The 22,038-nt window shown below is 43.9% G+C and overlaps 1 protein-coding gene across 1 annotated transcript in view; it reads right to left on the reverse strand.

Moving 5' to 3' along the window:
* LHFPL4 (LHFPL tetraspan subfamily member 4) overlaps positions 1-22,038 on the reverse strand; it is a 37,095-nt gene that overhangs the window by 5,624 nt on the left and 9,433 nt on the right. Inside the window, exons 2-3 of the mRNA XM_078152178.1 lie at positions 3,794-4,030; positions 581-595 (exon numbers count right to left, since the gene is read on the reverse strand). Of these exons, the coding sequence (XP_078008304.1) occupies positions 581-595; positions 3,794-4,030 (252 nt within the window). The remainder of the gene's footprint in view (positions 1-580; positions 596-3,793; positions 4,031-22,038) is intronic.

Here is a 22,038-nt window from a genome sequence, read left to right on the forward strand (position 1 = left end):
GACCCTAGAGGGCCAGTGCCAGGAAGGGAGAGGGAAAAGGAACCCCAGAAGGATAAAGGGGTTTCCCCTATGATCTGGAACCAAAAGGTTTGGTCACTGAGTCACCACTGGTGATTGCAAATTTTGTGGCCTGGGAGGAGGCCTAATATGGCCCTGATGCCTTCAGTGAAGTTAGAGTGGACAATGGGGAAAGGAAACCCAGAGAGGCTCAAGGGAAGTCTGGTTCTCTTTAAAGTCCAGTGTCATTGGGAACCAGAACCCAGGCCTTCTCTGGGTCCAGAGGGAAAGGCCTGTGTGAGGTCAGGAAGCCACCCCCACCTGCTCCCTTGGCCAGGACTAGAGATTGGGAGGTAGGCAGGGAAAGGCAAGAGGGCAGCCCAATTGTGAGAGTAGTCTGATGTCAGGGTCTGCCCCAGGGGTTCAAATGGAGGGATTGGGGAGGGAAAGTTGGACAAGTTGAGCTCATATCATTGTCTGGCTTGAGATCCTGCCCTTCAGGGTCCCTGTGAGTGAGAAACTGGACAGGGGAGGACCCCCCACCCTGGGACCTCCCCACCAGGCCGTAACACAGAACTTACCGCAGAGCCCACAAAATCTGCAAGGTAGCGGGGTCAGGATGGGGTTGGGGGAGAGAAGAGAAGTAGAGAAACAGACAGAAAGAGACAAAGACAAAGAGTTAGATAAAGACTTCCTGAGCCTCATCCCAGCTCTGCTCTCAAATGAAACTAGACATTCAGGACCCCCACGAGGGAGGCAGGACTGTAGGGGCCAAGGTTCTGAACTAGAAACCGGAAGGATAAGAATTCTCCTCTTTTACCCCAGCCCAACCTTTGCCCTTTAGAATGGGTGCTAGAAATTCCCCAGATTTAAGGAAGGGCTAGTCCCTAATCTTGTCTCTCAGCAATAGTCCTCTTATAATACAGGTTCATTGATTCCCCTCAGAGATCATCTGGACTAACACTCTCATTTTACAGGTGAGGAAACTGAGGCCTAGAGTGGGAAAGTAACCCACTCAAGACCACACAGTTTACTAAGGAGCAGATCCAGTAATTAAACCCAGGTCTTCTAATTCTCTTTGCAGGACTCTCTGTACTACAGGCTGGGGAGGGAAGCAGGGGAAATGAAGACAGCTCTGTCACATTCCCCAATGGTTCCAGCCTATTTAGGTCCCTAGGGCCTATTTAGCTGGTCTCCTCTCTAGGCCGTAGCCCCTTTACATAAGCTCAAGGGACCCTTCTCTAAATTCCCACAGCTGGCTTTGGCCCTGAACATGCAATTCAGGGGTGAACACCAGAGGAAGTCATTCTCTTCTAAACCCATCCCCAAGGAGGGCTGTCCTGGTGATCTTCCCCTTCAACCCAGGCCTGTGCTGGAGCCAATGTCAAATTGGACAGGCCAATGTCAAATCTTCAGCGTAAGCATTTTGCACCTCAGAAACCTGCATGCACCACAAATCACGGCTAGATTTATTGTTTTGTTGTTTGGACTTGGGAAAGTGATGGAGAAAATAATAATGCAGATTAAACATAAAAGTGTGTAGAATGTAGTTCCCCCCCCATAGAGCTGGTTGTTAAACACTTACAGCACATCCCTGCCTCAACCATTATCATCTAAAAGGAATATCTAGTATAGAGAACAGAGATTGTATAGACCCTGCCTTCCACCGTCCAGAGGAAATATCTAAGTACACTAATATTGACAAGGGGATATGTCATTTTATAGAAATAGTGACATGAGCAGAAGCAGCTTTGAGTAACTGTACAGTTTTCCTCTGTGTTGCAGAAGAGACATTTTTGGAGTTTCATTTATTTAATGGTGCAAGATTATTTTAGAAAAAAAATCTGACTTTTGTTGTATAATATATTTAATAAACCTTCCCTACTCCTCCAAAATAAAAAAAATAGTTGGGGAGGATCCTGAGAGGCTTGGGTGAGGCTCAGGGTAGAGGGAGAATGGATGGTGAGGTATGTGCTGAATCAAGATCTAATTAACTCAGTGACTTGAATAACTTCTTTCTGGGTTTCAATACTTCATCCATAAAATGAGGGCTTTGGATTCACTGGCCAATCTCTAAGGTCACTCTCAACTCTAATGGTCTATGTTCTATGCTTCAAGGCCCAGCAGGTATAATTCACTCCATTCCAAAAGCAAATCTATTTTTTTTTTCCTCATCTGGGGTTTTGGATTGCCCATGTCCCTTTTGCCATGTCAGTTCAAAGAATCAAGAGTTAGCTTGGTGGACTTCTTGGAGGAGATAGCTCACGATTTCAAGTCCATTATGGTGCAGGGTGAGTGGACAGAGTGTCTAGGGGCTGCTGAAGCTGCGTGGACTGGCTGGCTGATTGAACACTTAGGAGAAGGAAAGGTAGCTTGGGTCAGAGTGGAAAGTGAATATGCTGTGAGCCCACGGATAAAACTAGCTACAGAATAGGAAAGGGAGAGAGACCCAAGAGGGAACACCAGGACCTGTCTATGGCTGACTTGTGGGCCAGAGCAGCTAAGCACTTGGAGACCAGGAGTGGGGAGGAAGAAGAGGAGACTCAGTGGGCCAGGAGAGCTAAGATGATAGAAGAGTCCATACAAAGGATAAATTTAGCTCAGCCATTCTGCCTCAGCTTCCAGGCAAAGAAATCTCAGGTGTGAGTGACTAGAAGGATTCCAGGGCTTCTCCTGAAAGATGGCCAAAACCAGATCGTCCTGGGTTAGAATGAGATAGACCCTACCGACCCTTTCTGAGAAATCTTGTGATGATAATAGCTTCCATTTCTCTTGGCATTTAGGTTTATCGAGCCTTCTGCTTCCATACATCATGTCATTTGAGAGCCAACATTGGAGAAGCAGCCTAGTGCAATCGATAAGAGTGCTGGCCTCAGAGTCAGAAAGACCTGGGTTCAAGTCTTGCCTCTGACAAATACTGGCTGTGTGACCTTAAGTCCCTTCCCCTCCCAGTGTCCCCACACAACTTGGAAAGATTCGGGGTCACAGAGGTGTTCTAGCTGTTTTGGTACGGGGAGCTCTCTCACATCGAGTTCCCTGCTCTGATGAAATCACTAGTCCAGAAAAAAAAATCACAACCACTTATTTGAGCCTATGACATAAGTAGTGCAGATGTTATTATTCCTGTTTTGCAGATGAGGAAGCAGGCCCAGAGAGCAGCAGCTTTGGTCCAAAGAAAAGAGAGATGTGTCGGGGTCAGAGGACCTAGGTTCAAATCTCAGCTCGGCCACTGTGTGACATCGGGCACATCACTCCTTCTCTGTATATGTGCATTTCCTCATTTGAAAAATGAAGGGTGTGGGCTGAATGACTTCTAAGGTCCCTTGCAGATATCCTGGGAAGTGACTTAATCACAGCGGTCAATGGGACAACCCAGGATCCCAACCCGGGTCTTCGGACTCACAAATCAAGGTGGTAACATTTCCATTCCGGGGACTAGTCTGGCCTTTTGATCAGACCCTAAGACAGAGCCTCAGGGCACCGCTGCTACGCCCCCCTCAGATGAGAGCTCAGAGCGGGGATGGTCCCAGTGCACAAGTGATCCAAGCCCCCCCTAGGCTTACCTTCGTCAGGCCGAGGGAGACATACTGTTTTCCTCTCTAAAATGAATCTCTGGGCAGGCAGACAAGCGCTACATGAATGGCCCGACTCCCCAACCTCCCCTACTCCCCTCCCACCTTTATCCTCTGAGCTCTCCTCAGAGCTCAGAGCTCCTGGAGTACAGATTAACCCTTCTACGTCGACAATAGCTCGGCCAGTGGCGAGCGCCCCAGACCATGTGTCCCTGCCCACTCACCTTTGCTCTCTGTCTTGAGTTCGTCCTGCAGCAAGTCGCTTTGCCGGTTACCCAGCACAAAGGCGAGGAAGGAGAGGATGAGGGCATTGAGGATGCCAATGATGGCCAGGATGTATGCCCAGCGCACAGAGCAGTCCCCCAGAGAGTACTTCCCTGTCTTCTGCCCACACATATCCCGGATGGTCTCTGCATCCCAGCCATCGGGGAAGATCATACAGCCCAGGACCAGGCATAGAGCTGGAGGAAAGGGAGGACCAGGTCCCCGAGGCAGCCAGGGAGGGAGGAGAAAAGAGATTCATTACCTCTGCTACTCCCAAAGGCCAGAGTCACCCCAGAACCTTCTCTTCAAACTGTGGAGGCGTGACTCCATCCAGTTCATGGGAAGTGGTTATTCAGTGAGCTGCCTTTCCCTAGGCACCTTCAATTTACTTTTGTTATATATCCTGTACCTACCTATTTGTGTACGTGTTTTCTCCCACTAGAATGTGAACTCCTTGATGGCAGGGACCATGTTTTTGCCTTTTTTATGTGTCCCCAGCACACAGCCCATTATCTGGCACGTAGTCAGCACTTGATAGATGTTTGTTAACTGACTTCTAGGAACAGAAACCTGTGTGGACCCTGCAAAGCCTTTGTTATCAACTCACCTCACCTCATTTAAATGACTATTGAAATCTCCTGTTTCTTGATGTTGTTCTGGATTGACCGGAGAAGAACTGACAACCTGCCATTACCCCATCCACTCTGATTGTGGAAATCTCCCCCCTCTTCTCCACCAAACACTTGACCTTAGTCAGATCCTCATCCTGAAAGGGACTTAAGAGACTTAAAACCTGCTTGCCTGTGTATGCACAGCCCCTGGTTTCCTGTTTCTGTCGTTCTGGCTCTGTCTTAGAATAGAAGCTCCCCAAAACCAAGGGCCCTTCACAAATGCTTTTGGGAATGAGGATGAAGAGGACAGTGATGAGGAAGAGAAGGAAAAGGAGCAGGAAGAGGAAGATAGTTTTGATTCTGGCCAGTGCCAAGGACAGCAATCCTGCTCTCCATGGTTATGGAGACAGTCAGCGGAGATTTGAGTCCAGTACTGGGCTCCTTTCTATAAGGCAGCCTATGGACTCCCCCCAATCCCTCTTAGAACCATTAGCCCACCTCGAACACTCACATCCATCCAATGCATCTCTGGTCATCCGGAGATAAGGGAGAGAAAGAGGAGATGCCCCCAACCTCAGGCTCACTTTAAAGTTACCTGTCATTATCCCCAACCTACAAAACTTCTGTCCCCTATAGCTCACCCCAGGGGTCTTCAACCTAATAAGAATACCAAGAAGTCAATTTATTTATACACCCCTCCCCCACCCCTGATATCCTTTCCAGTTCCACAACGTCCCCTGAGGTCTCCTAAGAGGCCTCCTTTTACCCCACCAGCATTTACCCCCACCACTCATGATAATAGGGTGTGGGTTGGGAGCAGAAGAGGTCAGATCCCTTAGAAACAGAAAAGTAAAGGTCATTTGGTGGGAAGTGGGATTGGAAGCTTCAGAACCAAAGGCTGGAAAGAAGAGCAAGCAGCCATGTTTGCCTCCTCAGCGTCTTCTTCCCTGGTTCCCTTCCTCCTCCTGGCCATGCTTCTCCCCCCCTCCTTTCCTGCTTCTCTTCTCTGCCCCACCCTCCCTCTCCTCTACTTCCCTGTTTCTCCTCTCCCCACCTCCCCTCTCCCCATCACCCTTCCTCTAGCTCTCTACATGGTGTGTTGTCTGCCTCCCCTACCTGTCACTGCTTCTCTTCCCTTCCCAGATTGGACACTGAGAGCTCTCCTTCGTTCCTATTCTCAAGGCCAAAGTCACCAAGTCCTAGGGGGGAGAGGGAAGACTCCTGGTCCTGGAGAGAATGGGTCCTAGGGGAGGAGGGGACAGTCAAAGCTGGCCTCATACAAGCGTACCTTAGACACCATACACCCCAGCCCTTCTCATCTCCTTTCCTCAATCCATCCATCCCCACTCTTGTTTTCCTCACGAATCCTCCATGCCCCCATGCCTGGGCTGGGTGGGGCTAGAGTGGGCTGGCAGAGCTGGAACAAGATCCTTTGGAGGAAGAAAGGACCCCAAGCCCCAGAGGTAAAGGGCTGGGGCTGCAGTCACTCATCACTCTCCTAGTGAGTGAATTCCTATCTCCATGGAAACAGCTGCCAGCTCACTCCCTGCTTACAGGCTTGGGTCGGTTAGCTGCTGGGCTTCCACATTCAACTCCTCTCCTTCTGAACCCTGTTTCTCCTCCCTCTCTCCCTCCCCCTCTCAAATCACTCCCTTCAGTCTTTTCCTTTCCATCTCTCTGTCTTGTCTCTCAGTGGAATGAATTCTCACTTCCTTCCCCTGATCTCTTAATATTTCTCTCTCTCCCCCTATTTTTATCTATTTCTCTATCACTGTCTCTTTTTCTTTGCAATATCTCTGTCTTTTTATGAGTTTCTATTTCTCTCTCTGTCTCCCTTCCTCCCTCTCCCTCTCCTCTTCCTCCATTCCTTTCCCCTCTCTTTCATCTATCTATCATCTCTATCCAGCTCCAGTCATGTCTGTGTTTCTGTTTCTCTTTGTCTCATCTGTAGTGCCTCAGGGAGTAAACAGTGGCCCCCAAGTTCCCTATTGGGTTTTGAGAACATTTGGTGGATGGAGAGAGGAAGGAGCCTAGCTCTAGCTCCTAACCTGAGCCCCAGTCCCCCTTAGACAATGAACCCAGCACTACCTTGACCCTGGGGTGGCCTACCAGACTTGAGATGACCCAGGCCAGGCCAAGATTCCTACAGACTGAAACAATCCACTGGGGGCTCAACCAGGATAGACAGCCCTGTGGCTCACATCTTGTCCTCCATCACAGACCTGCAGGTACTTCTCCCTGACCCAAATAGCCTTGAGTTTGGAGACTGTATTCCTCCTGGGGAGCCCAACTCTTAGGATCCTTTTGCTGGAATCCTGCTTACTGCCAGGAGAGGATGATGGTGGTAGTGGTAGTGATGCTATTGCTGCTGCTGCTGGTGGTAATGATGACAACCGTCGTCATGTTAAAATCCCTTCCTTCAGTTATCACCTCCTCCATGAAACCTTCTCTGATCACCTCCAAGTGGAAATGATTCTTCTCTCCCCAAGTCTAATAGCACTTTGTTAAGATCTCTCCTTTAAAGTTAGCAATGTTCTGATTTGTGTAATAGAGCTGGAATCTCAGAATCAAAGAGTTGAAAGTGACCCAGAGGTCATCAAGTGCAGGCAGTATCTTGTCTATGACAATTATTGGTGTACCTGTCTTACCTCCCTTACTAGACTGTAGGCTCCTTAGGGATAGGTCCTGGGGCCCTGGGAACTCAGTGTGGCCTTACACATCCTTAACATATATTTGGTGAATTGTGGGTGTCAGCCCTTAATAATCTCACCTGTAGGGACAGCTAGGTGGCACAGTGGATAGAGCACCGGCCCTGAATTCAGGAGGACCTGAGTTCAAATCCGGCCTCAGACACATAACACTTACAGCTGTGTGACCCTGGGCAAGTGACTTAACCCCATTGCCTAGCCCCCCGAAAAAAAACAAAAAAGTAATCTCACCTGCAAGTTACAGCGTTGCTATCAGAAAGCCGCCATTAAAACATGCATAAGAAATCCAAGAACCATACGGTGTCTGAGCTCAAAGAGACCTTCAAGAACATCTAGTCTAGGGGCAGCTAGGTGGTGAAGTGGATAGAGCACCGGCCCTGGAGTCAGGAGGACCTAAGTTCAAATCTGGCCTCAGACCAAACACTTGACACTTACTAACTGTGTGATCCTGGGTAAGCCACTTAACCCCAATTGCCTAAAAAAAGAAAAGAACATCTAGTCTAGTTTTCTCCTATTATGAGAGGACAGAACCAAGGCTTAACAATGCTCCAGGTCAGACCTGGGAGAACACCACATCCCCCCATGAACTCCCTTTCTAATGAACACCATAGCCCAGACTGGCAGGTTTATGGAAGAGAACAGGATTTGTAGAGAAGAAGACAGAGGATGGGGAAGTTATGAAGAGGGCAGGAAGGGGCTCAGAGAGGGATAAATCTACAGTGTAAAGGTCCAATGTGGGTCTTGTGGAAGGCACCCCCTTGGGCAGTATCCCGGTTCTGACACTTAGTGGCTGTGTGACCATGAGCAAAGCACTGAATCTCTCTGAGCCTCCATCTTCTCAGGTGTAAAGTGGGAATAGGAATACCTAGAGTACTCATCTCATAATGAAATAATGTCAGTAAACCAGTCTGTAGACTTTGAAGTAACCCCCAAATATAAAGAGGGTTTAATGGTTAAAACTGTACTAAGACCTTTGGGATCCCCTCTGTTTCAATGACAATGGTGGTCCCAGGGCTGAGCGGGTTGCACCAAACAGGGAGACTGGGTATGAACTCCATCTGCAACCCTAGGTCAGCAGATCGTTTCCTGTCCCCAGGACTCCTGCTTACTCCATAGTGTTCCATCTTTAGTTCTCCCCTTACTCATTACTTTCTCACCCTTTTCCCCATGACCTACAGCAGCATCTCACTCCTTCCTCTTTCTTTGGCCCCTTTTCCACAAAGCCTTCCTAGATCACCCCTAATTAGAGGGGATTTCTCTCTGTGTCCGATGAACTGGTGTAGCATTTTGTATTATACACGTGGCCATCATCCTGTAAGGCCTTGAAAGACAACTATTCCATATATACACGTGTTTATGTGTATATACATACATCTTTATGCACACATGCGCATTGTGTATACAAACATGTATGTGCTAATATATGTTTAACCACATTTTCTATATCGCTTTAAGTCTAAACAATCAGTAAAAACAATGTGTATGTATGTGTGTGTGTGTATATATATATATATATATATATATACATATACATACATTTGTATATGTTTTATATACATGTATATATAACTGATTTCCCTCCTAGATTATATTTCCTTGCAGACAGGAACCAGGCCTTTTCTGGTTCTTTCTCTTTTTACCCATAGCACCTGGTAGCAGGCTTTGCATATAGGAAGTGTTAGATAGTCATTAAATGAACGAATGGTGTAATGAAACCCCAGATTCCTGGTTCTAGTCCTGGCCCTACCACTGGCTCATTTGGTGACCTTGGAAAACTTACTTTCCTTCTTTGACCCTCAGTTTCTTCACCTGCAAAATTAAGGGGTTGAACTTGATGTGTCCTAAAATGCCATGAATCTATTAAATGAATGAATGTTTTCACGTCTACATAATCCAGCATCCTTTCCTTCTGCCAGGCATTCGTGACACTAGTTTATTCTATGTTCATTGCTATTTCTGATAAGCCTTCTTCAATTTGTTTCATGTTTGTTCTTCCATCCCTCCTTAGGCTAAAAATGCTTCTGTGCCTTCTATGTGGCATCTTCCCCCTCAGGGCCTAGTACAGGATTTTGCTGGTAGTAAATGGGTAAGACATTTACCTCCCTATAGGTACTGTCATCTCCCAGCAGGCAAGGGCTATGTATTTTTGTAAATTTCAGTTAATTAATTTCAACAACTCAATAATCACTTCTTAGGTTCCTAGCCCTCTGACAGGAATTGTGGGAGAGACAGGAGATGTGTAGGACATAGTCCCTGCCCTCGAGGAGCTCACAGTCTGGTTGAAGGAATCAGGACTCACATGCTTGATACAAGTAAAGATTAATAGAGAAAAAAAAAAGTAAATGTCTAGATGGGTGCTGTTGCTGACCAGGGCACTGGAATTGAACCCTAAAGAAGGAATATTCTTTCAACAGATGAGTTAGACAGAAGAAGGTATTTCAAGCAAGTTAGTGGTAAAGTCCTTTCATGGTTCTCAGCTGCCTATGGAATTAAATTCAAAGTCCCTAGCCTAACATTCGAGGCCCTTCATGCTCTGGCCCCCAGTCTACCTTTCCATCCTTATCTCCATCATATATCCAGTCTATGTCCACATAATCTCCATCACATATCCAACCCATATGTACACCTGGATCATATGTTCATATTCTATATCAATAGCTATATTTCTACCATACAGCTATATTCTATACCTGTCTCCTTTTATTAACATCTTTATATATTATGTACATATTCAACTTGATTCAATTCAACAAACATTAACTATATTTCCCTCATACAGCTATATTCTATACCTGTCTCCTTTTATTAACATCTTTAGATATTTTATACATTTTCAACTTAATTCAATTCAACAAACATTTATCAAATAAATATCTACTATGTGCCAGGCATTATGCTCGATGATGGGGATATAAAGATAAAAATGAAACAATCTCTACCCTCAGGCAGCTTATATTCTTCTAAAGAGATAAAACATGTATACAAGTAAATAGATAATTTGAAGAAAAACTATAGTCTATACTGTCTCTTCATCTGCAGTCATACAGTATCACTGAAAAAAAATTGGCATTATAAATATGGGTCTGTTTTTATAAGAAGAATTTGGAATATTTCAAAGAACTTTGCAATTTCCCAAACAATCTGGCCGTCTCTCCTACTTCTGTTAAATTCTGGGCCTGATTCCTTTGTCCATTTGCAATGTCAATTCAAGATAGAGATACTAATGGGTGAGCTCTATAGGTAGTCATACACCTGTATGTCATAGTATGGACAATGGATGTTCTTTGTTCATTTAGTTTTTATGTGTGAGAGGTTAGGCCATTTTTCCTTATATCAAGCCTAAATCTACCTCTCCACTATTTCTCATTGCTCCTATTTCTTCCTTTGTGAAGCCATACATAATAAATTTAAATCCTCTTCTGTGTGACATTCCTTCAAAGACTTGAAGACCAGCTACCATGTTTCTCCTAATATTATATTCTCTGGGCTAAATATCCACCATTTTTTCAACAGGAACTCATATGGCATGAACCTGAGACCATTCACCAACCTGATGGACCTCCTCTCCACCTTAGGTGGACACTCCCAATCTTATTAATGTCCTTAGTACCCAGAATTGAACATGACACTCCAGCTGTGACTTGAGCAGAGCAGAGACAGTCAGACAGATAGTTCCACCCGAGTCCCCGAATTTCTGTCTCTCTTAATGTAACCTAAAATTATATATACTTTCTTAGTTTCCTAATCACACCATTGACACATATTGACCTTACCATCCAAGACCCCCATGTTTTTTTCAGATGAACTTCTGTCTAGCCATGCTCCATTTTATACTTGTGAAATTCATCTTTAACCTGTGTTCAAGTAATACGCATAGTAGACTTTCAATCCACATTTACTGCATTAATTAGCATGTTATCTCTGAAAGAGCACTGGAAATAGAGTGCAGAATTTGTTTTGCTCAACTACACATGTTTATAACAGGACTTTTGTTTTTCTTGTCTTCTCAATATGGGTGAGGGAAGAGAGGGTGGACTTTTTGTTGATTTAAAACAAACAAAGTAAGTGAAAGAGCCCTAGATTTGAAGTCTGATAGCATAAGTTAGAATTCTGGGCCTGTTATTTACACCCTGTGAGACCTCAAGCAATGCACGTCCACTTTCTAGAACCCTCTCCTTATCAGTAACAGAAGTTGGACTAGGTTATTTCTAAGGTGATGATGCTAAGACCTAACTGCTGTCACTCTATGAACAAGTGAATGAATGAATAGTATATGCAAAATCTCAGGTAGAATGAGAGTGTGTGTGTGTGTGTGTGAAACAGTGAGACTGAAGGAGAGTGGAGGGAATAGGACTGAGAAGTTAGGTTGGGACCAGACTATGACGGAATGACTAATGAGGATGTTACTACACCTAGACCTGATATTAGACATGTATTGACTTGTGCCTCCAGTGGTGGATTGATACTCTGAATTCGAGTCTTGCCGTCTTAACTGCAGCATCCACTCACTACACATACACATACATACACATACACAGGCTGGATTCGCTAACAGGCAAACCAGAAGGGAGAGGGGTGTGTCAGGGGTGGGGAGGTAGAATCTGATACCCTGAGATAGAACTATCTCCGCACCCATGAGGAACCCACTAAGGGATCGATCACTCCTTATTCTGCTTGGCCCTTGAAGGTAGAGCTAGAAGCAATGAGGGGAAGATTTTGACTTGATGGAAACAAAGATTCTCGTAGTTAGTACTATGCACAAGTAGAAGGCTGTCTTGAGAAGTGGTGGATTTCTCCTCATGGAGGTCTTCAAGTGGAGGCTGGAGGGCCATTTGCTGGAGATGTTGACGAGGGGATTCTTGGTCAGGTTGGACTACATGGCCCCTGAGGTCCTTTTCAGATCTGTAATTCTGTGATCTACTCCACGAGTTAGGAATGACACACCTAAAGAAGAAAATCACTGCCTCATCTGAAGCCCAAGCCTAAGCTTCACTGGGCTTGGAGGCAGGAAGACTTGAGTTCAAGCCCGACCAGCTGTGAAACCCTGGTCAAGTCACTTAGCCGCTCTCAGCCTTAGTTTCCTCATCTGTAAAATGGGAATAATAATGCTAGCACCTACCTCCCATGGTGGTTGTGAGGATCAAACGAGATAATATCTGTAACACACTTAAGTGCTCTATAAATAACTATTACTTTTTCAGACCTATATGTATTCCCAGGCCCCTTTGAGGGTCTCCAGCTGCCCTTTTCCAAGTCACCTACCCAAAAGAATGTCAATTAGTTCTGTAACATCACCAAATAACAAAGGGCGATGACAGCATTTTCTATGTCTATAGGTCTTCCTATTGTCAAATGTCTTCTGCTTATACAGGATCCTAGAGGCAAAGATAGAAGAGACCTCAAGGGACCATTGAGTCTGACCCCCTCCTTTTACAGATGAGGAAACTAAGACCCAAGGAAGTAAAGTGACTCGACCAAAGTCCACACGGTTGGTAAGTGTCTGAGCTGGGGGTTCAGCTCAGGCTTTCTGACTCCAGGCTAAATTTCCTTCCAGGGGATCTGTTCACTGTACCAAGCTACATCAACATCATTTCATCTGAGTGTCAAAACCCTGACAATTAAGGCATGAATTCTCATGCCTCTTGGATAGATAAGGGCACATAGCCAGCCAGTCAGGGCCAGAGCTAGGACTCCAACCCAGGACTTCTGATCTGAAGACTTCAAGTTGAAAGGGATCTTAGAGGTCATAGAGCAACACCCTCGTTTTACGGAGTCCTAGCGCTGGGCAGGCAACCTGCCCAAGGTCACCCAAGTAAAATGTGGTAGAAACTAGGTCTTCTGACTCTAAAATCCAGCATTCTTCCTACTGTACCAAGCTTCCTCCTAAGTCCAATGCTCTTTCCAAGATCTTTAATGAATTGAATTAAATTGCATCAGGTCAAATCAATGCCAAGATGGAAAACAAGCTAGGACCTGCATCCCTTGCCCTCACTGGCTCAAGGATTTCTCCCAAGGCCAGCCACTCACTGCCAACATGCCAAGCTCCCACACACTTCCCTCAGCCCACATTCTGTCTTCAGTTTTCCCAAGAGCAGTAGATTTGTGAGGCCAATCGGGGCTGGCTATTATCAGCAAAGAGAATTGGTTTAGAATGAGAAGACCCCGATTTTAGCTCTAGTGCCATCACTAACTGTGTAACCTTGACTGTGTCACCTTACTGGGCTTGAATCTTTTAATCTGTAAATAGATGGAGTTGGGCTAGATGGTGTTTACCACTGCATTCAGCTCTGACCTTTTTCTGCAGTTTGATAGCAGACACTATTTGTCTTAGATACCCTCTTGCCTCTTTCTTCTGTGACCTTTTACTTTTTACTGATATGCCACCTCATCCTGGTACCTATATTGTATCTCATTCCATGGAGTCTTCTTCTCAGCTGACTAATAATCCCCACTAAGCTGAACTAGAACTAGAAATTCTTTCACCTTAACTAACTTAAATAGAACTGGAACTAGAAATTCAGTTCTGGAGGAATGGCAAAAAGAGATAAGGCAACCCATCTCCCAGTTTCCAGCCCTCATTCTTATGCTGGGGGATGGGAAAGAGGGCAAAGTGAGCCCCAGGAGGGGGCCAATATTGTGACAAGTACTGAGGGCTGAAGCCACAGAGATAATCATGATGCTTGTATGCTAAGGAAGAAGTATGTCTGCACGTGTCATTGCCCTGGGTAAAAACTCCATTTGTCCTGTGCTGGTTATGACTGCAACTGAGGTCCTGGCTGATCATAGTAGTTAAGGTTCCCTCTTAGTGGAACCTGGAAAGCTTCTAGACCCAAAGGAATAGATCTTGAATGGTGAAATTTCAAGCACCATGAGAGGTTAGAGATGGATATATTTAGGGTCAAGAGGGTCTTCTTAATGCACCTCAAATTTTGCCACATTGGTAACCAGCTTTAGGACCAATGCTAGGGATCCTAGCACCAAAATTTTTTTTCTTGAACTCTCAGGGAGAGTTCTCAAATATTATTTTTTTCCTTTGTATGCCTGGAACATGCCACTCACCACTGTGTGACCATAACCAAGTCACCTAACCTCTCTGGACCTCAATTTCCTTATCTGTAAAATAAGGGGATTGTATTCAATGGTCTCTAAGATTTCTTCTGGCTCAAAATCTATGATCTTATAGATATAAACCATAGAGAGAGAACTTGGCACTGTGGAAAGAGCATCAGACTAGGAGTCCAAAGCCCTGGGTCAGAGTCCAGATGCTTCTGCCTCAGATCTTCATTATAATAACACACACTTGAATAGCACTTTAAAGTTTGCAAAGCACTTTCTCCCAACAATACTGTGAGGTAGATATTACTAATCCCATTTTACATATGAGCAAACTGAGCTTTTTAGATATTAAGTGACTTGTCCACAATTTCACAGCTAGAAAGGATCTGACGTGAGATTTGAACTCAAATCCCCTGACACCAAGTCTAGCATAGCAGTCCCTAGGCGACTGTGCCAGCCTAATACTACCTGGAGTACACTTCCTTCACAGGGTAGCTGGAAAGCTCAAATGAAATTAATCATGAAAAGCATTTTGAAAATTTAACACACTATATGAATATGAGTATCATTATTTCTGTTATTATTATGCCTTCTCTGAGCCTCAGTTTCTTCATCTATAAAATGAAAATAAGCATGTCTCCCTGGGTTATTATAAGAATTAAATTATAGTTGTGAAGATGTTTTGTAAAACTTAAAGTGATATTCTATGACATATATATATATATATATATATATATATACATATATATATATACACATATGCATGGATATACATGCATTCACAAATCTATTTTATTTGGACATTGTTATTAATAATACTAACATTTATTTAGCACTTACTATGTGTGATAAGCACTGTGATAAGTGCTTTACAGTTAGTATTTCATTTGAGCCTCACAAACTGGAAGGGTTCCTAGAAAACATCTAACTCGACCACATCACTTTCAAGGAAGGAAACTGAGCCCAGGGATTAGTCCAAGGCAAGGGTTCTTAACCTTTTGTGTGTCATGAGCCCCATGGTTAGTCTAGGGAAGCCTATGGACCCCTTCTCAGAAGAATGTTTTGAAATGAGTAAAATAAAATGTAGAAGATTGCAAAGAAAACCTATGATAAGAAAAAAAGTCATATATATATATATATATATATATATATATATATATATATATATATTTTAAAGTTCATAGACTCTAGATTAAGAACTCTTAGTGTGAGGCTACAATATTGGTTGCCAGTGGGTAGCTAAACTTCCCAAGGGCTGAGATCATGTTTTCATAATTCATAATAGTCCCCAGTATCAAAGGCAGGTGCTGTCATTTTCAGTCCTATTGGATGATAATGATAAACTATTTTCATTCATTCAACAAACATTCACTAAGCATTTATGAGTAAGGAGCAGCAGTGAGCAAGGGGGCTGGAAAGGAGAGAAGCAGTTTAAATACGCCATGGTCCCTACCCTGGTAGAGCTTATCCTATAACAGGAGGAAACAACACAAATATTTTACAGCCTTACTTGGTAAGTGCACTCGAGAGGTGTAGAACAAAGAAAGATGAATCCAAGAGAGCTCATTGGATCAAAAGGGACAGAATGAGTAAAGGCTACCTAAAGATATACTTTACTCAGGAGGGAATCCAGGAGCCAGATAAGGAAGCACAGTAGAGAGATTTGCTGAAGGTCAAAAGAGAAAAAGGGAATCAATATTGTTAGTGAGGTGTACTCCAGACTACTTGGACAGAATAAGGAAACAGACGAAGATTTTAGGAAACAGATCACAAAACTAGCATGGAGTTGTAATATAGTACTTGAAGACAATTGCTGGCCTTGAAGTCGGGAAGACCTGTGTTCAAATCCCACCTCTGACATTTAGTAGTGGTGTGTCTACCTGTCCAAGGCTCAGTTCACTCACCTCTAAGATGGGAATAAATAACACTTGTAGTCCTTACCTCAGAGAGTTGTAAGATGTTTGTAAAGTGCACCCTATAAATGTTAGCTACTATTAGTAGTGGTAATAAGGGACCTTAATTATCCATACATCTTCTGGAACTCTCACTTTGCTGAAAGCAGAGGAACTAATCATTTCTTGACTTGCTTTAATGATAATTTCATCCTTCAAAAAATGAAGGAACTAAATGGGAGAGGGGTTGTAATTCTGGTCCATGATTCTTACCAATTAAGAGGAACTGGAAGAAATCAAAATGATGGCAACCTGGGGGTGGGAGGGGGGAAGGAAAGTGACCTCTCTCCCTTAAAATTTGTGATGGACAAAGAGGAGGAAACCAGGTATATAGTCTGACATGCACGCTAGATTTGAGGAGAACAGATTTCAAAGGCTTCAAAGACAGCATAAGTAGGGTCCCCTGGAATAAAATTCTGTAATGGAAGTCATCCAGGGAGGGATGAGAAGCCACAAAGAATGAAATTGTGAAGATACAAAGAGAAAGAATTCCAATAAGGAAAGGGAGAGCAGTTATCTAAAAAGGCATATATAAATGCCCAGAGAACACTTCACCCAACTTAATTTTTTAAAAGGTATAAATGAAAGAAGGAAGCAAGGATGGATGGAATGGTGTAGGATGGGGTCTGGAAGAAGAGCAGAAATCCCAAAGCTCAGAATGAGCTGCACCTAGTCAGAAAAGCTATGGACAACAAGAAGAAGAGAAAGACAAGGACAGCAGAAGAGACAGCACCCCTGTTCAGGGTGAATTCAACTATGACAATGGGCAATGGAGAAGAGGAGTCATTCATTTCCCGTTTTGCTTCTGTTTTGTCTGCCAAGGAGAATGAACTTTGCCTGTGGGGCACGGGATCTAGAGGTACTCCCCCAACCCACATTATGGTGCCCTACACTGACTGGAGGGAGGCTGCTAAGGCAGCTACTACATCTCCCTTCAAGGTTCTAGAGGTAGACCTGAGGAGAGGAAGGATGGTTTTCTGATGCTATAGCTCATGAGTCCCCACCTGTATGCCTCCTTCCTTCATAGTTATCACTTTATATCCATTCATCAGTCAGACTTAATTAGCTTTTAGGAAGGCATATTTACTAAGGTAGGACAATAGAAACAGTGGGTACAAAATGGCACCCCAAAATTCTGTGATATATTTCCACAAGAACATACAGGATCCAGGAGAAAGTGGGCGCAGGATTAGGGATTATGCATGGCAAAGGAAGAACAGCTTTGACAGTCCTTCTGATGGAGTCTCCAAGATACTACCCTTAGGTATAGTATAGTGTTGTTTTTTCTCCTGGGTTCCTTGTAGGTCCTTGAAGCTGCCTGTCCCCATCACATCCAGTCTATCCTTGGCTTCTGATGGAAACCCTGTGGCCAACTACTGCTGTCTCAGGGGACACTGCTTAGAACACTAATGAAAAATTCCAAACCTTCTGGTGCCCCAACATTCACTAGGTCCTCCTCCAGTCAAGGGGGATAGAGGCTGAGGCTAAGGCCAAGGGGCTCTCCTCCCCCACCGCTCCAGTGATTACTCCTCAGGGACCACTTGCTCTCCTCTCAATGGTCAAACAATCAAATCTCTTGATTCCAAACTGGCTCACTATTTTCTAGATGACTCACGGAGCAGGACCAAATTTCCATAACCAATTCAAACCTACTTCCATGGAGACAGCCAGGCCTTGTTCACACTAGTTGCTACTTCTGATTGATTATCACCTGGTTGAGGAATCAGAACATGGCATTTTGTCAGTTACTTTAAGTGGGGTCAGATAATTAGCTAGGTTTACCCTCTCCCACTCTTATTCTTGAAAAGAGCAGGGAAAAAAAATGCCTAACAGTGCAGTGAGAATCAAGATAAGTGGGAAGGTCTTAAAAGAACACTTCACTGCCCTGCTGATTTTAAGACCCCAAGACAGGATGAACTGGCATGATCACTGAAAAGCACGATTGCTGAGCCACCACCAATGAATCACAGAGAACGAGAGAGGTCCTCTAGATGGAAGACTGGAAAAGGACAAATATGAGAGAGAGAGAGAGAGAGAGAGAGAGAGAGAGAGAGAGAGAGAGAGAGAGAGAGAGAGAGAGTGAGTGACAAGAGGAGAGGAGAGGGAGAGGAGAGGAGAAGGGAGGGGAGGTGAGGGGAGGTGAGGGGAGGAGAGGGGAAAGATAGAGACACACAGAGAGAAGAGACAGAGAAAGAGAAGTAGGGAAGGAGAGAGAAAGAGAATGGAAAGAGAGAGAGAAAGAGAAGAGAGGGAAAAGATAGAGGCACACAGAGAAGAGACAGGGAGAGAGAAGTAGGGAAGGAGAGAGAGAAGAGAGAGGAAAGATGGAGACACAGAGAGAGAAAGGAGACAGAAGTAGGGAAGGAGAGACAGAGAGAGAGAGAGAGAGAGGAAAGATAGAGACACAGAGAGAGGGAAAGAAAGAAGATGAGAAAGAGAAAGAGAGAGAGAATGGAATTTGTAAACTATAGAAGTGAGCTTGATTTCTATTCATTTCAAAATTCTCAAATGTGTTACTAAAGGCATGGTTAGTAAGCCTGTAGAAAAGGAAACAGCAATAACAAAGAGTCAGCATGACTTCATCAAGAACAGATCATATTAACTTCATTTCCTTTTTGGAAAGAATTACCATAATCTGATAGATTAGAGGTGTTCTGTAAATATAATTAATCTAGATTTTAGTGGAATATTTCAAAAAAATCTATCCTATTATTCTTGTGGATGGGACACGAGCTAGAAAATACAAATATGTCTATTTCTAACTGGTTGAATGATCAGACCCAAAGAGTAATCTAGTTGAATGCCCTAGCATCTATACTTAACCACGTTACAAATGACTTAGATAAAGGAATAGGTGGCCTGCCTATGAAATTTTAATATGACATAAAGCTAAGAGAGATAGATAACATGCTGTATGATAACCAAGATCTGAAAAAAGTATTGACAGGTTAGCATGTTGGGTCAAATCTAATAAGATTTAATAAGGGGTCTTGTGAAGTCTTACACTTGGACTAAAAAAAAATCAAGATAGGAGAAGCATGGCTAGATAGCACTTCATCTGAAAAAAAAGATCTAGAGGTTTTAGAAGACAGTAAGCCCATTATGAATCAGCAGTGTGATATAACAGTCCTAGCCCCACCCCCCAAAAAAGCAATCTTAGACAACATTAAGAAAATCTAACATCCAAGACTAGGGATGTGATGGGCTCACTCTACCAGAATCGGTCTACCACATATGGTTTGTCATGTTGAGTTCTGAGTATTACATTTTAGAATGGACATTGTATAAGCTGGAGAGTGCCCAGAGGAGGATGACGTAGGAGGGCAACCTAGTGATCATGCCATATGAGGATCAGTTAAAGAAAGCAGGGAACGTTTTGCCTAGAGAAGAGATGACTTGGTTGGGTATGGGGTAGACAGCTATATTTGAAGAGCTGTCATATAGAAGAGAGATTGGATTAGCCCCAAAGGGAGGAACTAGGAACACTGGTTGTAAATGATAAATGTAAAAAATCAGATTTAGGTTTGATGTTGGGGGCAGGGGTTGAGGGGGGAACCATCCTAGCAAAGGGGAGCTGTCCAAAAGTTGAATAGGCTCTTTTCATCACCAGAGGTCTTTGAGAAAAGATTGGATGGCCACTTATTGTGAATGTTGTGGAGGGGAACCTTGGCCAGATACAAGTTGGACTGGATGATGTCTGATCCTTTCCAATTCTTAAGATTCTGGGGGGGAAATGAACTGCACACCCAATAGCACTTACCACAGTGCGAGGAACAGGCACATATAAATGCTCAATAATATTCACTGAATGAATGAAATCCCAAAACAAATCTGAAATCAAACAAACCCAAACAAAATAAAATGAGAACAGTATAGCTACACACAGAATTACTGGGAATTAGGGGTTATGGGAAACATTGCTTTAAAGCTCTAAAGTGGCCACAGTCCAAATATCTGGCCAGCTGTATGCATCCTGACCAAAGCCCAAAGCAGCTCATGGCTACATTACTTCATTAGGCTCTGAGCTGACCTCCCTGTCTCTGGCCTCCCCCACCTCCAGTTCATCTACACACTGCAGTCATAGTCAATATTCTTTAAATACCCTTTTATTTATGCTATTCCTCTGGAACTTGTGCAATCCTCAGCTACCTTTCCTGTCAAATCTAAACTCCTTAGCCTGGGCTCCAAGGATCTTACATCAACTTTCCTTCACACTCACTCACTACCCAAGAGTACTCATCACTCAACCAAACTCCAGGTCCAGTCTCTGCTCCAGCCAAGCCTACTTGCTCCCCAACGCCCAAACAAGCCTGACTCTCTAGAGCCTCCACTCAGTCTTCTCCCATCTTGGTATGTCCTTCCCACTCCTTCCCATCAAGTCATGCCCTCTCCATTCCCCAGATGCCTCTAGTGTAATTAAATCCGGCTAGAAGAACATTTATAAGCCCTTGCCTGCCCTCACACATCAGGGAGCACAAAACCAGGGCATGGAGCAAACAACCTGATTCCTAGAACAAGAGTTAAAAAGCTCTTCAACAGTTTGTTCTTGGGAACTCCTTTGTCATCCTTGCTACACCTCTGACTAAAGTCACCTCCCTAGACCCATGTGCCAGTCTGCTTCTTCCTCTATCTGAATAATTCCCAGATTCTGGGCTCTGTCTCCCCACCTAAAACTCATAGGCACCACTTGTTCATTGCCTAATGGCTTGCCCTCACACTCACTCTGCAGAACCTGGCAGATTCCTCCTGCTTAACTAGACTCCTTGCCCTGACCAGTCCTGGTTTAACCTAACTGGTTGCTGTTGAAAGAAGCTTGAACTTTTCCTTAGGATTTTGTTTTTTCAGAGTCTAGTGACAAAAAGTTCTTGGATTAAAACCTAGAGACCTAGAGTCTAATCTTGCACCAGCTACTATTTTGTAACCTTGGGCAAGTCACAGCACCTGGATATACTTGAGTAAGTCACTGAACCTTTATTTCCTCATCTGTCAAATGAAAACAATATGACTAAAGACTCTTTCTAGGATCATTTAATTTAGAGTTAGAAGGGATCTTGGATATTATCTAGAAACTAAGGCCCAGACCATTCTCAGAGTGTAAATCAAATGGTATATATAATGAGTGGGACAATGCCCTGGCAAAGTCTAAAACACTAGACAGATGTAAAGGATTATTATCACACTGTGCTGACTCGCTTGCTAATCCTCTCTGTGCATTTCATTTCATAACTGATGAAGACCATGTGAAAACTCTTATTCTAAACTATGAAGATGGTTGAGCTAGGCAGATGGGAGGTTCCATGTTTATGGTAGAGAGCAGAGGCCCTTCTAGAAAGGCTATGTCATGACCTCCTGAGGGATTGTCTAAGCTCAGGATTTCTGTGAAGCCTTAACAAACCTAACCTCAGAAGGCTATGTCCACAAAGTCTGTGTGATCTACAAACTTGAGTTTTCCAGCTTCCTTGAACTCTTCCCCTCTCGTAATCTCCTTTTGGTGGATGAATGCTAGTCTCCATCCCAGAATGAGGGAAGAAGTCAAGGGTTACTCACATATCATGGAGCAACTCCAAGTGAAAATGGGAAATTGCTATCAGGATAGATGAAGCAGGTGAATGTCTACCAGTGCCCACAGCTTATGGCCCACTTGAGCCCTACCAGACTTGATAAATTAACCAATCAACAAGCATGTATGAAGCACTCACTATGTGTCAGTCATTGTGTTAGGCAGCTTGGAGGATACAAAGACAAAATTAAATAGCCCCTGCTCTTAAGGAACTAATATTTTATCAGGAGAGGCAACATGTATAAATATAAGTATACGTAGGATAAATATAAATACAAGGTAGTTTAGGGAGACAGGGCACTAGCCATTGAAGAGAGA

This window comes from Phascolarctos cinereus, unplaced genomic scaffold (assembly GCF_003287225.1).
Source record: "Phascolarctos cinereus isolate Bilbo 61053 unplaced genomic scaffold, phaCin_HiC Scaffold_4;HRSCAF=312, whole genome shotgun sequence".
Classification (NCBI taxonomy): domain Eukaryota; kingdom Metazoa; phylum Chordata; class Mammalia; order Diprotodontia; family Phascolarctidae; genus Phascolarctos; species Phascolarctos cinereus.